General features: G+C 48.7%; 1 protein-coding gene across 2 annotated transcripts in view; it reads right to left on the reverse strand.

Moving 5' to 3' along the window:
* The window catches only part of RASSF5 (Ras association domain family member 5), a 78,849-nt gene that overhangs the window by 49,424 nt on the left and 14,596 nt on the right, over positions 1 to 14,829 (reverse strand). For both annotated transcript variants that reach the window (XM_025359088.1, XM_025359098.1), the window contains exon 2: positions 1,317 to 1,438. In XM_025359088.1, the coding sequence (XP_025214873.1) occupies positions 1,317 to 1,438 (122 nt within the window). The remainder of the gene's footprint in view (positions 1 to 1,316; positions 1,439 to 14,829) is intronic.

The following is a 14,829-nucleotide window of genomic DNA, read 5'->3' on the forward strand; positions in this document are numbered from 1 at the left end:
TGTTCAGAGTTTTAAAATATACATTTTAGAACCAATGCAGCATCACCCTTATAAAAACATATCATTCTTGCTTTCTAATAATTCTTTGTCCAGGGAGAGAGAAAGGCATGGGAGAACAGCTGGGAGGCTGGTAACACCCATGGTGAATTAGGCATTTGAACATTGTTGATTGTGTTCCAGAAAAAGCATGTGATGGCTACTCTGGAGACCTGGGGCTGCTCATGAGTCCCCCATCCAGCACCTGGTTCCCCAGTATAGTTTCTCAGAGCACCTTGAGATTTTTCCGTCAGAGACACAGGATATGTATTTGTTTAAAGTCTCGCTTCCCTACCCTACTGTAAACCCTGGATGTGTAGAAGCCATGTCTGTTATTTTCATCATTAAGTCCTCAGCATTCCTGGGCCTGGCACATGGTAAACATTTGAAACTTATTTGTTAAATGAACTAAAGGATGATATTCTTACTTTTCTGACTTGCAACCTTCATCCCACACATTAAGGCTTAAATCAAACATCACCTCCTCTGGAAAGCCTTCCCTGATTTCTCCCAGCAGAAACAATTGTATTATATACCCAAATGCTTGGTTCATACTTTTATTGCAACATGCATCACAGTATATGCTATTTGTTGGTATTCTGCCTCCCCTGCCAGAATGTAAGCTATCTGAGGACAAGAACTGTGATGTATCTTTTATTACCCCAACTCTCACTCATGCTTGGTACACAGTAGCTACTCAATAAATGCTTGTTCAATGCCAGAAGCAACAAACACACTCCTCTGTCTCCATTCTAAATCCTAGAAATCAAAGTTCAGATACGTTGCAGTTCAAGTGTCTTTACAAAACCCAGAACCAAAAACTGCTTTGGACATCCATTTTCTGGTTCTTTAACACAGGGAGGGAACATTTGCCCAGCCCCTCTGAAGGTTGGGCTGACTTGGCTGGACAATGTGCTTGAAATGCCTCAGCCCCAGCATCTCCACTGTCCCAGGGCTGTGAGGCCTTTAGGGACTGTCAGAAGGCTTTTCTGGAAGCCACCCCACTGCTCATCCATACCCACACCTCTGGCTCAGAGCCCTAAGCCACAATAGGCTCTGTACTGGGGGAGAACTACAGGGGACTTCTGAGTATCTTCAGAGTTCTCTGTGTCACCGCCCCTAGTCCCCTTGGAACAGGGTGTCTGTGAACTCCATCCAGTGCATGTGGAATCTGAGGCCTCATGCCACCTCCTGCTCACCAGAGCTCCTGGGAGAAAAAGTGGAAGCTGGGGCACCGACAGAGGCTGTTCCCACCCTGGCATGGGAGCTTTGTCGCCTACCTGGCTGAAGGTCAGGGTGAGGGTGCTTTCTGGAGAGGGTCTGTCCCGGGATGAACCCTCCTGCTGACTGCAGTCCAACCGGATCAGGCTGCGGCATTCTGGGTGACAGGTGAATTTACAGTCTGGAGGAAAAGAACCAAAGGGAGATTAGGGGACAGGCAGGATTCCTCCCCACTTTCACACAGAGAAATAACCTGGAAGATTGCAGTAGTTCCCAGTGGGAAGAGCAGCGCAGGAGAGAAGTGGTGGGGCGGGAGACAGCGTGACAATGCCACCCTGCTCTCCGAGCCCCCAGGAAGGATGCAAGTTAAGTGCTTTACATGTTTGCAAACTGCTTTCACCTGCATTACTTTGTGTGACTCTGCAATCATTATTATTTCCATTTTACAGATAGAAAATTGGGGCCTAGAGACTGAGTGACTTTCTCAAGGTCAGATCTTCTGCCTCCCAGACTGGTGGTCGGGGTTTGTGGCAGGAGTCGTGACAGCCTGGACTTGGTTGCATACCTGGGGATTAGGGGACCACTTTTGGTTGATAAAGGCTCAGGTACCTTGAAGCGCTTTTCCTTCCTTCTAACAAGCTCCAAAAATTCAGTACATTTGGTGTTGACTTTTAAAGCCACCACAGAACACACTGTCTTGGGGAGGAGTGATGGCTCCTTTTCTCCCCTCTTTTGGGGAGCTTTGGAATGACACCTCCATCTCCCCAGCTGCCCCTTCCCTTACTCACCCAAAGATAAGCACCTGGGCCATGTTTCTTGCATGGGTTTTACCACTAATGTCTGCAGGGGAGCACCCTGACAAATGTGGGGACACACAGAGATCCAAGAACTGCACGACCTTCCTACCCATGGCCCGACCACCTTTCTGCAACAGCGTCTGGAAGCTCCACTGCTCATCTCCCTTGTGCTCGAAAGTGAAGCCCACCAATATCCTCTCCTTCAGATCCCACGGTTCGCTAGGCCTCCCTCCTCCTCTCACTTGGAGACAGAAATGAATGAAGTCAGCTCCCTGGGGCATGCACCCATCCACCTGCAGGCACCCACATGCATTTCTGGGCCCTCCGTGGGAGACCTCTTGCTCAGCACAAAAACAGCCTCCCCTTTAGTAATGTGAAGGGTACAAAGGGAAGTGCAGGCCAAACTTCTGCCCGCAGTGCCCAGAAACACCAGGGCTTTGATAAGGGAGCACTGAGGCCACAGCCCTCAATGGACAGCATTGTTCCCGGCGCTGGCCCTGGGACACACCTATACGGCTCGGGCAGAGCTCTGAGCGATGAAGAATGCTCTGGGGATGCCAAAAAGTGGCAACAAGGAAAAGGAGGAAGGATTGAAAGCTCACCCAACTCCACGGTGATGAGAGCTGCCATAAAGCACAAATGGGAAGGCACCTGGGAGAGAAGGAGTTTCTCTCGCCTCCTCTTTTAGCTCTCATCCTATTGGCACAGGTAGTCTGTGTCCCTCTGTGCATCTGAATCTCTCTCTCTCTCTCTCTCTCACACACACACACACACATACACACATACACACCCTGAAAACATCACCATGCTGAGCTGGACAACGCTAAGGAGCAGAAGACTCCGGGAAGTGTTCTGGGATTTTATAAGAAGCTTGTTTGAGCACCAAAGACTTTGTTCCATCGGACCATGTAATCACAGGCTGCAGCAAAACCTGAAGCACATCTTCATATTTCCTGGTCCTGGAAATGCCAAGCTCAGGGCTTTTAGGCCAGCAGAGATGAAGTCAGAGCCCCCATGCCTTTCTCCAAACCCAAAAGCAACAGCCTGCAGGCCTGACGTGTTCAGGGATTGGGGAGACCCATGAGATTCCAAAGACAGGGCCACTTTCCACTAGAGCCCGGTGGTTAATTCTCCACAGACTGCAGTTCCCTTAAGGCAGCCCATCACCGGCTGCTGCCAAACCAAACCAAACCAAACCCTATCCTTGGTATTCCACTGTCCTCCACAATCTTCAGCTGGTGCTCAATTTATGTTTTGTTTTTTTGTTTTTTCTTTTTGAGACAGGGTTTCACTCTGCCACCCAGGCTGAAGTGCAGTGGCGCTATCATGGCTCACTGCAACCTCCACCTCCTGGGCTCAAGCAATCCTCCCACCTCAGTCTCCTGAGTAGCTGGGACTGCAGGCGCCCACCACCACACCTGGCTAATTAAAAAGGGTTTCACCATTTTGCCCAGGCTGGTCTCGAGCTCCGGGGCTCAAGTGATTTCCCTACCTCTGCCTCCCAAAGTGCTGGGATTACAGGTGTGAGCCACTGCACCTGGGTAGGTGCTCAGTTTGGATGAGGAAGGAGGGAGGGAAAAGTGAAACTCTGGGTGGAGCACAGCTTCCAGGAAGGAAGGGTTCAGCCCTCCCTGGACAGCTAGTGCCATCTCCTGTGGCAGCAGCATCAGCGTCTGGAGCATGGGGACTTCCTCATGCTCTGTGCCAGCCAGAGGGTGAGGAGGAATTAGACAAGAAACCTGGGAAACCCAGGCTCGCTGGGCAGATGGGATGCAGATGTGAAAAGATATCTAACAACAGAGACAGCCCAAAGCAGGGGCCTGGCTATGGCACAGACTTAGGAAGCTTGCTCAACCAGAGACAGTTGCCAGCCAGAGCAGGTAGGGAGGGCTTCAGGATGCAGGCAGCTCTGGGGAGCTTCCAGAGGAGATCAGACTCCAGGTAACCCCTATGACCTAATCACAGGGGCCAAGAGGAGGCGTGGGATTCTGTCATCACTAAAGAGAACAAGGATCTCGCCAACAAGACGCAGCAACAGATTAGGGAGCAACATTTGTAGGTTCTAGCTGTAGTTTCTCTGGGAGAAGAGGCATTTCTTGATATTGACATTGCCATCTGTAAAGTCAAATGATCCTTTCCCCTTTCTAACCTTTCCTTCCAACGAGAGCCCCTATCCCTATTCCTAGGGGATGCTTTGAGGAAAGCAAATGTGCTTCCAGGATTTGGAAGAGGGGCCTATGAAAACATATAGAAGGGGACAACTGTAAAGGGAAACGAAGGAGACAAATCACAATAGGAGCCCCTCTCCCCAGGAGGGAGCCACAACCAGGAGCTGGGATGGAGGGCCCAGGACCTCAGCACCCAGGACCACTGGAACCAAGTATGATGAACCAGGTGACTTAAACAGAAAATTACTGTCTCGCAGTTCTGGAGGCTAGATGAAAATCAAGTGTTGGCGGGACCAGGCCTGCTCTGAAATATGCTGGAGAGTCCGGTGTTGCCTCTTTCTGGCTTCTGATGATTTGCTGGATTCCTCGGTGTGCAGTTGCATGACTCCAGCCTCTGCGTCCATCGTCACGTGGCGTTCTCCCTGTGCTTCTGTCTTCTTATAAGAATACCAGTCATATGGAATTAGGAGGCCACCCTACTCCCGTGTGACCTCATCTTAATGACATCTGCAACTACCATATTTCCAAATAAGGTTGCATTCTGAGCTACTGGGGGTTAGAACTTTTTTTTTTCTTTTTTGGAGACAGGGTCTCATTCTCTCACCCAGGTTGGAGTACAGTGGCATGACCATAGCTCACTGTAACCTCAAACTCCTAGGCTCAAGCCATCCTCCTACCTCAGTGTCCTGAGTAGCTAGGACTACAGGTGCGCACCACCATGCCCAGCTGATTTTTTTGTTGCTGTTGAAACACAGTCTCTCTATGTTGCCCAGGCTGGTATCAAACTCCTGGCTTCAAGTGATCCTCCCACTTCAGCCTCCCAAAGTGCTGGGATTACAGGCATGATTCACCATGCCCAGCCTGGGCTTTAGGACTTAAGTATATCATTTTTGGGGAAAGCCCAGTTCAGTCCACAACATGGACCCTCCCTGGGCCATATTAGGAGCACAGAGCCCTTAGGCCCAAACAGATGGCGGTTTCTACTGGAAACCTTCTCCAGAGATCACAGTGGGCTGGCAGGACAGGACAGGGAGGCTAGGGAGTGGTAAACTGAGGCCAAGGTGGCCTGCCTACCTCCGCCAGGTGTGCCCCTGAGCTTCACAGTCCCTGAAGGTTACTGCCAAGGTCACCTCAAACATGGCCCACAGGCCATCGTGGCCTGTGCTTGGAGATGGCATTACTTCTCTCCCTTTAGCCCTGAGGAGGTAAAGCCAGCAGGTGGAACTACATAGGAGTTCCACAGCTAGGAGACTTTTTCCAAAATTCAGAAGCTGCAAACCTCCCCTTAATCCCCAGGGCTGCCAATGTTAGTTTTTGCCCCACCCCAGTTGCCAAATGCACACACACACAGAGGCACACACATGCACCCTCTGCCGTGTGGCTGCATAGCCCAAGTGGCTGTTTTCTGAACCAGAAAGCGGGTATGTTGATAACTTATTCTGTTGATAAGAAACCCTTAAGGCCCTTTCACCCCAGAGTTGCATGCAAGATACAGAGACAACACAGAACTCTCCACTTAACTCTCCCTGCCTCCAGCCCAGGCCAAGGCGTGGGTGAGGGCAAGGCAGGCACTGAGGTGACTGAGCCCGGATGACAGCAGAGCTACCAGCCTCCCCTGTGGTCAATCCCAGGTCAGTGAACAGCAGCTTCTCACTCTGCATGGACAAAGCAACTTCTGATGCCTGAGGGAAAGCAGGACAACTTCTGAATCAGTAACCTATGTCCATTCTCTGAACACTGCTAGGCCTTTTTGAAGAAAGCCAATCTTACAGCAAACCTTAACACCCCCTTCCCCACTCTCCCTGAGGACCAGCGGCCTATGCTATGATGTCATGGAAAGAGATGGACTTTGAAGAAGGTGTGGCCTCCAGGCCCCGCTCAATTAGCTCTGTGACCCTGGGTCAGTTATGAACTTCTCTGAGCATTAATTTTCTCTACCTTAAAATAAGAATCATAGTAGCCAGTTCCTAGGGCTACCATGAGGATTAAATGGGGTTCCTGATGTCAAGAACTACATAGAAGCCCTGGAAGGTGGAGACTCCCAGTTAAGAGTTAATGATCCATCCCCTACCCTCTCCTTCCACTGCTCTGCTATGTGGATTCCTGAGTCTCACCAGCCTTAACCCTATAGGTATTTCCAAAACAAGCACACAAATCACTTTTAGTTTTAAGATAATTTTGTTCTTAGGCACTACAAGGAAGTCTGAAAAAATAATATGCATTGGAAAATTACAATTTACCAAAGTTTTAAAAAGACAGGTATAAAGCTTGTCCTGATCCTCTTGAACAAGTCAGTGGGGACTGTCGCCATCTCATGGTGCCTATCTTCACTCCCTTTTCAAGGGGATTCTCCTTTAAGAATCCCCCATTTTTCCACTGGGTGGAGCCTCTGGGCTGGACTAGCTATGGCAGCTCCAAGACCACCCAGAGAGGGTCTCCAGTGCCCTCTGAGCACAGACCATCCCAAGCGGCTTTATTGATACCATCAATAAAGTAGTACCTTCTCATTTCCCCACATCCCCTTTAATACTGGAAGTTATTAACTTTGGTTAACAATTTTCTTTTCTGACACTAGAGTGAGATTTTAGAAGTTCAAATGTTGGAGGAGGGGTGAGTAGAAAAGCAGGGAGGAGGGATGTTCCAGGGGGCTGGCAGAGCCTTTCTGCCAGGTGGGGCAGGGTTACCCCTTGCAGACTCCAAGCAAGTACACCCAGCCACTCCCCACTGCAGGGAGCTGAGCCCTGGGGCCTCCAGCCCCCCACACCCTCACCCTGCAGCCTCTACCCTGCCAGCTCCCCTAGCTAGGATACCCCCTCTCAACCTGGCCCCAAGATGTCCCTTCAGACTCAGACCCTCATACAATAGACACAGTTGTTCCCTCTGCAGCCTCACCGCCTGCTCCAGATCTCCTTGGCCACAATTCCTGAATGCGACCCTTTCTGCAGCCCTTTGCTCTGGGCCCTGCTCGAGTTTGGGAAGCCCATTCACTGGCAAGCATTCAGAAAGGGACTACTATGAATTGGTTGAGTGACTAAAGGAAGGAATGGTTCTCTGCCTTTTGCTGAAGTGGAGAGACCAGAGTGCGAGTGCTGATCCAACCCCAGGCCGGGGTCCTAACTCTCTACTAGCCTTGGTTTCCTCATCTGTTGAGTGGAGATGATAGCAGTACAGTTGTTGAGAATTAAATGAGAAAGTTATGTAAATAACACCACAACATTTGCTACATACTAGGAGTTCAATAATATTAGCTCTTCTTTTTACCTCCCTAACATCCAAGTCCATCTGGCCAGTGGCCGCAGCATCAGACATCCTCATCCCAAAAGCCCGTCTGTGCACACCCCATCAGTGCCCACTGACCTTCCTCCAGACCTTCACCTGTAGGTGCATCACGGTCCTAAGGAAAAGGTCTTGATCATCCTCAGAATGTCCATGGCTCCCCTATGAGCAAGGGAGGCCCCAGGGCTCAGCTCCCTGCAGTGGGGAGTGGCTGGGTGTACTTGCTTGGAGTCTGCAAGGGGTAACCCTGCCCCACGTGGCAGAAAGGCTCTGCCAGCCCCCTGGAACATCCCTCCTCCCTGCTTTTCTACTCACCCCTCCTCCAACATTTGAACTTCTAAAATCTCACTCTAGTGTCAGAAAAGAACATTGTTAACCAAAGTTAATAACTTCCAGTATTAAAGGGGATGTGGGGAAATGAGAAGGTACTAATGAGAAGGTGGTATCAACTTCCTGCAGGAATTCATTCTGAGTGTGTATTTACTCATATCTAAATATATCATCACGAAAATGTTCATCACGCAGTTATTTATGACAACAAAATGCTAGAAATACCCCCACATCCATCTACAAAAGACTCGTTATAATTATATTTTGAAATGGAATACTGTGTAGCCATTACATAAGATGATACATATTAACATTGGTCAACATGAAAATATGTCCACAGCATCGATCTAAAAAAGGAAAAAGGTTGCATTTTATGATTTCAGTGATATAAAATCTATATATACTTACACATTATGCAGAGAGATGTCTGGAAGGCAGGTCACGTGTTTGCTTTGAGTGATGGGATTTCAAGTGCTTTTCCTACCTTTATAGTTTCTAAATTGTTTAAATTTTTATAATGAAAATATATTCTTTCCTAATGGAAAAATGCCACAAAAAGGGAACAAAGAAAAATCACGTACCCATACTGTGATGACCTCAGGTACTATTACTCAGAACCCACCATACACCAGGTATTCTACATGCATTAGTTCATGTAATCCATACTATGACTGGGCAATTTGTGTTTCTACCCCAATTTTTAATTTTTATTTTATTGCATTGATTTTTTTGAGGCAGGGTCTCACTGTGCCACCCAGGCTGAAGTGCAGTGACGTGAACACGGCTCGCTGCAGCTTTGACCTTCCAGGCTCAAGTGATCCTCCCACTGAGTAGCTGGGATTATAGGCACACACCACCACACCTGGCTAATTTTTTTTGAAGGAAAATTTATATTATTTTAATTATTTTTATGTACGGAAAACTCAACAGTGTACATTTAACCCAGTTTAGTGGCAAGTTCTTTAGCCTTTGCCTTTTTGAACTTAGCGATGTGAGCCACAGACTTGGGACCCAGGACATTGCCGCCCCAGTGACGGCAGATCTCATCGCATCTGTCTTTGTAAATGGTCCTGATAGCTTCCACCAGCTTGGCCAAAGCGCCTTCGTCTTCCGAGTTCACCTGTGTGAAGGCGACAGTTGTGCAGGTCTTCCTGTGGACTAGACGGCCCAGTCTTGCCTTCCCCTTGATAATGCAGTAAGGGACCCCCATTTTACGACACAGGGCAGGCAAGAAGACAACCAGCTCGATGGGATCCACGTCGTGTGCAATCACCACCAGCTGAGCTTTCTTGTTCTTCACCAAGGTGGTGACGGTGTTAACTCCTGCTCGAAGGACAGGTGGTCTCTTAGTGGGGACATCCCCTTTGCCAGCAGCTTTCTTCTCGGCCAGGGCCAACGGCTTCTGCTTCTTCTCTCGCTTTTGTTTCTGGTCTGTACTTGTGGGCCAGCTTAAGCAGCTGAGTAGCTGTTTGGCATTAACCAGCTGAACTGGTTAATGGCAGGAGTCACTTTCAGCCCCTTATAGAGGATGGCTCTCTGCTGCTGCCACCTGATAGAGCGGGGCCATTTCACAAAGCAGGTGAGGTTTCTTTTGGGCTGGATGTCCCGTCCAATGCCAAAATTCTTAGGCCTTTCTCAAACAGGGGATTCACCACTTTCTTGGCCTCCTGCTTCTTCATGACAGCAGGGGCCGGAGCCACCTGCTTCCCCTTGGCCTTCTTTCCTTTCAGCATCTTGAGTGGCGGGAGGAGAGAGCTAATTTTTTAATTTTTTGCAGAGACGAGGTTTCATGTTGCCCAGGCTGGTCTCAAACTCCTGGCCTCAAGTGATCTGCCTGCCTCGGCCTCCCAAAGTGCTGGGATTGCAGGTGTGAGCCACTGTGCCTAGCCACTGCTCATTTTTTAAAAATAGACTTTTTTGGAATAATGTTGGTTCACAGTAAAATTGAGCAGGAAATACAGAGAGTTCTTTATATCCTCTGCCCCTACATATGCTGCACAGCTTCCCCTATTATCAGCGTCCCCCACCAGAGTGGTACATTTGTCACAACTGATGAACCTATACCGACACGTCATTATCTCCAGAGTCCATAGTTTACATTAGGGTTCACTCTTGGTGCTGTACAGTCTATGGCTGTGGACACATGTGTAATGACATACACCCACCATTATAGCCTCAGGCAGAGTAGTTTTGCTGCCCTAAAAACCCGCTGTGCTCCGCCTATTTATCCCTTCTTCCTCTCTAACCCTGGCAACCCCTGATCTTTTAACTGTTTCCGTAGATTTATCTTTTCCAGAATATCATATAGTTGGAATCATAAGATAGGTAGCCAATTTTCAGATCGGTTTTTTCACTTAGTACTATGCATTCACTTAGTATTATCTCCCTGTCTTTTTTTTTTAATTAAAAAAAATTGTGGGTACATAGAAGTTGTATATATATTTATGGGGTTCCTTGTCTTTTCATGGCTTGACAACTCATTTCTTCTTACTGGTGAATAATATTCCATTATTTGGATGACCATAGTTTATTCATCTCTTCACTTACCAAAGGACATCTTGGTGGCTTCCAAATTTTGGCAACTCTGAATAAAGTTGCTATAAACAACTTTATTCAGGTTTTTTTGTGGACATAGTTTTTAACTCATTGGGTCTACTCCTATTTTAGAGATGGGGAAATTGAGACTCGAAGAGTTAAATGACCTTTGGCAGCCCCGTAGCTGGCGAGTGGCAGGGTGGACAGTGAAGATGCATCACGCCTGGCTGCTCTTCAACAGCCCGTTCCTCAGAACCATCCCCTCCACTTACTCCTGGTCCCTACTCTGCACTGCGTGAGGCCAGGGATGGGCTTCATCAGGGATGGGAGTCAGGGTGGTCCAAGGCCAGCAAGAGCCTGGGTTGAAGGAATTTGGGAAAGGAGTGCTTTTTGCTCTGTCCTAGCAGGGAGCAGGGAGAGTGCCCCACCTGAGGTCTCTGTCCTGTCTCTGGAGGGCCTGAGATGTGCCACTTCACAGCTGTCCTCCAAGCTCAACCAAGTCACTCAGCCTTGGAGGCTGCCAGCATCCTGGGAGTTTCTGAAGCCATCCATACTGTCTGCCTGCTCTGAACTGGTCCTCCATCCATGACCCCTTTGTCTCTGGAACACCATATCTGGGAGACTTGGAACCACCCAGGCAGCAGCCAAAGGTTCTTGTCCTGAAAGCTCAGCTCTTCAGCCAAGTTCAGGCTCCACAAGACAGCAGGCTCTCAGCCTTCCCCACTCAAAGAGGCCCAGCCTCTGCAAACCCGCTCCCTACAAAGCCAAAATGGACACCACGTTCCCAGCACCAACTGCCTCACAGATTGGCACCAGAGCACACCCACTTACCAGCCATACATCAGAAATCCTTACCCAGATGGTGGGATCCGTTGAAACACACTGTTTAACATATGCGATAGAGGTCTTGGAGAATGGGTGGAAAAGATGGAACACTCAGTCGGAAGCTGGGGCGTGGAATGAATCTGGACTCTGGAGTCACATGAATCAGAGTTTGAGCCTGAGCCCTCCCTCTAATTGGGTATGAGACACCCGGACAATTAACCTCAGTTAAGTATGGAATTTAGTTAGCCTCAGTTTCCTCAACTGCAAATGGCGCTGGTAATATCTTTCTTGCTAGCAAATTTGTTGCCAAAATTAGAGAGTATGTATGCAAAGCATCCAATGGCACCTGGCATATGGTAGGTGCTCAGTAAATGGCAGCTGTCATTTTCAATGCTGTGAGATGCCTGAGTCCACCCAGCTTCCTGTGGACTCAGCATGTGATGCCAGCCAAAAACCCTCTCAATTTTCAGGTCCCCTTCTAACGTATTAGGGTAAGAAGAATTGTGCAACTTTCCTGCTCCTCTGAGTTCCTCCCACCTGGTCCCACTTCCCTCCAACTTCTGCCTTTAATGGGTCCAGAGGAGTAAAGCAGGGGGCTGTTGGTGAGTGGGAAGGCAAAGAGACTGTGATAGTCAAGCCTGGAGGTCTGCAGCCATTGCCAAAATCAACACGATCTATAAGTTTTTCAAACTCCTGGCTAAACTCCTAGTGAGGCTGGCAGCAAGGGAATGGAAACTCCTCACTCCAAGGGTCAGGCAGCCAGCTCAGGACATCTGTATCCTTATGTTTCCAGGAAGGAGGCGAACCCCAGCCCTCTTGAGACCACTTACTGTAGTTCCTTGATTTAGAGGACAGACCACCTTGGGGGCATTCAGCATCCCGCAGCCCAACCCAGAGGGCCTGGAGGCACACAACTGCTCCCTCCCTCCACATAACCCCAGCCCCAACTCCAACACACACACACACACACACACACACACACACACACACACACACAGTGCCAGAAAACAAGCTAGGAAGCACACAGGAAAGCTCAATGTAATGGTAAGATGAGTGACCTGGAACTCTAAGGTCAGAGATGGCCAGCCCCTCACATGGACAGGCAAGATGGGCAGCTGACACCCAGGGGCTGTCATCTCTGTGGGAAGAGCCAAGAGGGGATGCGCCTGAGCATGCTCCAGTTTGGCTCAGATGCTAAGTTCCCATGTAAAACAGTGGGTTGGGGTGGAGGGCTTTATGGAAGGAGGCTCCTCCAAGGCCGGCGAGGAGGGAAAGTGCTGGAAACATGGGGTGAAGCTGGGAACCTCTGCTGAACCGAGGCACAGGCAAGAGAGCTAAAGACCATCCCAAGATCCTGGTCTTTACTCTCTTCCAAAATGACTCTATTATTTTTCTGTGTGGCAGGGCTGGGTGGGGTTGACATACACTTTTGAGCGGCCATTTTGTACTAAAGGGAAAGGCATAAGATCTGCTCAGTTGTTGCTCAGAGACCAAAGCAGATATTAAAATTCTCTCTGGGGCCCTCAAGGTAGCTCACACCGGTAATCCCAGCACTGTGGGAGGCTGAGGCAGGAGGATTGCTTGAGGTCAGGAATTTGGGACCAGCCTGGGCAACAAAACAAAACAATTAAAACAATTGTTTTTTTCTTTAAAAAAACCAAAAAAACAAAAAAACAGCTCTACAAAACAATTAAAACCTTAGTCTGGGTGGTGGGTGGTGTGTGCCTGTAGACCCAGCTACTCAGGTGGGTGAGGTGAGAGGATGGCTCGAGCCCTGGAGTTCAAGCTTGTAATGAGCTACGATTGGTCCATTGTACTCCCGCCTGGGGAACAGAGTAAGACCCTGTCTCTAAAAAAAAAAAAAAAAAAAAAAAAAAAATTCTTTCTGGAACCTGGGTCCCAACATATCAGTGATTTATTCTCCAAGCCACATTCCCAGGTAGGCTGGATGTGTCCCCTGTGCCCTCCTCCCAAACACACCCAGCCTGCCTGGCAGAACTTGGGCACCCCGGCTGGCCCGTAGGGGCACCATCCTGTCTCACGTAGGTGGGTGTGGGTGGGTGTGCCTTTCAGGCAGGCACATTAATCATCCATCTCCAACACAACCACACATCCCTAGGCTGAAAACACCAACAAAAGGAAGGTACTGTGGCCAGGCCAGGCTGGGCGTGTTGAGGTGGGGGTGTCTTGGGAGGAGTGGGCAGAGGAAGAGAGGGCAAGACAGTTCACAACAAGTTCACACAAGATGCAGGAAGTAAGAGGAGCGCCTGCCAGGCACCCAGGACAAGGGGGACAGGCCTGACACCCGGCACCTTCTCCACATGGCCTGTTCCCACCATTTTGTTCTTTGGGGGTGCTGCAGCTTGAAGCATGTCCCCACTTTCTCTCTCTCTCTCTCTTTCTCTCTCTCTCTCTCTCTCTCTCTCTCTGTGTGTATTATAAATAAATGTAATAGTGTTGAGTCATTTTTAGCAAACTATGCTTCAACTTTAGACTGCATTAACTGACTCCCTGCTAGGACAATGTGAGAGCTCTCCTTCCCATCTCTTCTGCCCCTATCCCTTGATGTTTCCTAATATCATATTACAGGTGCCCGCCACCATGCCTGGCTAATTTTTGCATTTTTAGTAGGGTAGGGTTTTACCTTGTTGGCCAGGCTAGTCTTGAACTCCTGACCTCAGGTGGTCTGCCCACCTCAGTCTCCCAAAGTGCTGGGATTGCAGGCGTGAGCCACCACACCTGGCATATATTTTTTAATACATCCAATGTTTATAACGTTTCTATTGTTTTAACCATAGCCCACTGTTGTCTAAAATTAGCTTTACTTTTAAATGAATTCAGTCATCTTACAATAGCTAAACCTTTTTAAATTTCTTAAATTTTAATTCATTTTTGGCTTGACTACATTTTAGGGGGTTCTTTGTAATTTTTATATACATTATGTTTCCCGATGATGCTCTATGCCCCTTTAAGAGATGCACCTCTATTTGACCGACCTTCTTATACCATCGCACTGTGGCCTCATGCAGTACAGCTTGTTGATGACAGTGATGGCCGAGAGAAAATGTGGAGGGCGCAGAAAGAGGTGGGAAAGTCTGCAGGCCCTCGGTGCACATCACAGAGCAGCCCTGAGAATCCCCGCTTGGTCAAGAATGGTAAGAGGCAATCTATTTTGGGAGAAAGTGTAAAAGTAAGTGGTTTGGGGCAGGGTGCTGGGGCGAGCAAGCCAAACGGACCTCATTCCTCACGTGCAAGTGAATGTGAGAGATTTGTCACCTGGACCCTCCGACACCATATCGGGAAACGCTCAATTTGCATTTAGGGTATGGCCATGCAGAGAGAAGTGCAAAGACATAGCATAGTTTCTGAACAGGGCAATTAAATTATGTGTGACCATCAGGACACATGTACTCAGAGATACACAGGGAGAGAAGAGGGAACCTTTTTCTATGGTTCCATCTCCCCTCTTTCCACATCCACCCAGTTCCTAACCAGTTGTTCATTTGTGCACGTGTAGCCTGCATTCACTCACCATGTGCTGACTGAGGGCCTCCCATAGCTCACTGTTACAAAGCACAGGCAGTCACAACCAAGACTGTGTGTGACAGGAGGAAGTGTGTGAAAGGATTCGAGAGAGAGAA

The sequence above is a fragment of the Theropithecus gelada genome, chromosome 1 (genome assembly GCF_003255815.1).
Source record: "Theropithecus gelada isolate Dixy chromosome 1, Tgel_1.0, whole genome shotgun sequence".
NCBI lineage: Eukaryota > Metazoa > Chordata > Mammalia > Primates > Cercopithecidae > Theropithecus > Theropithecus gelada.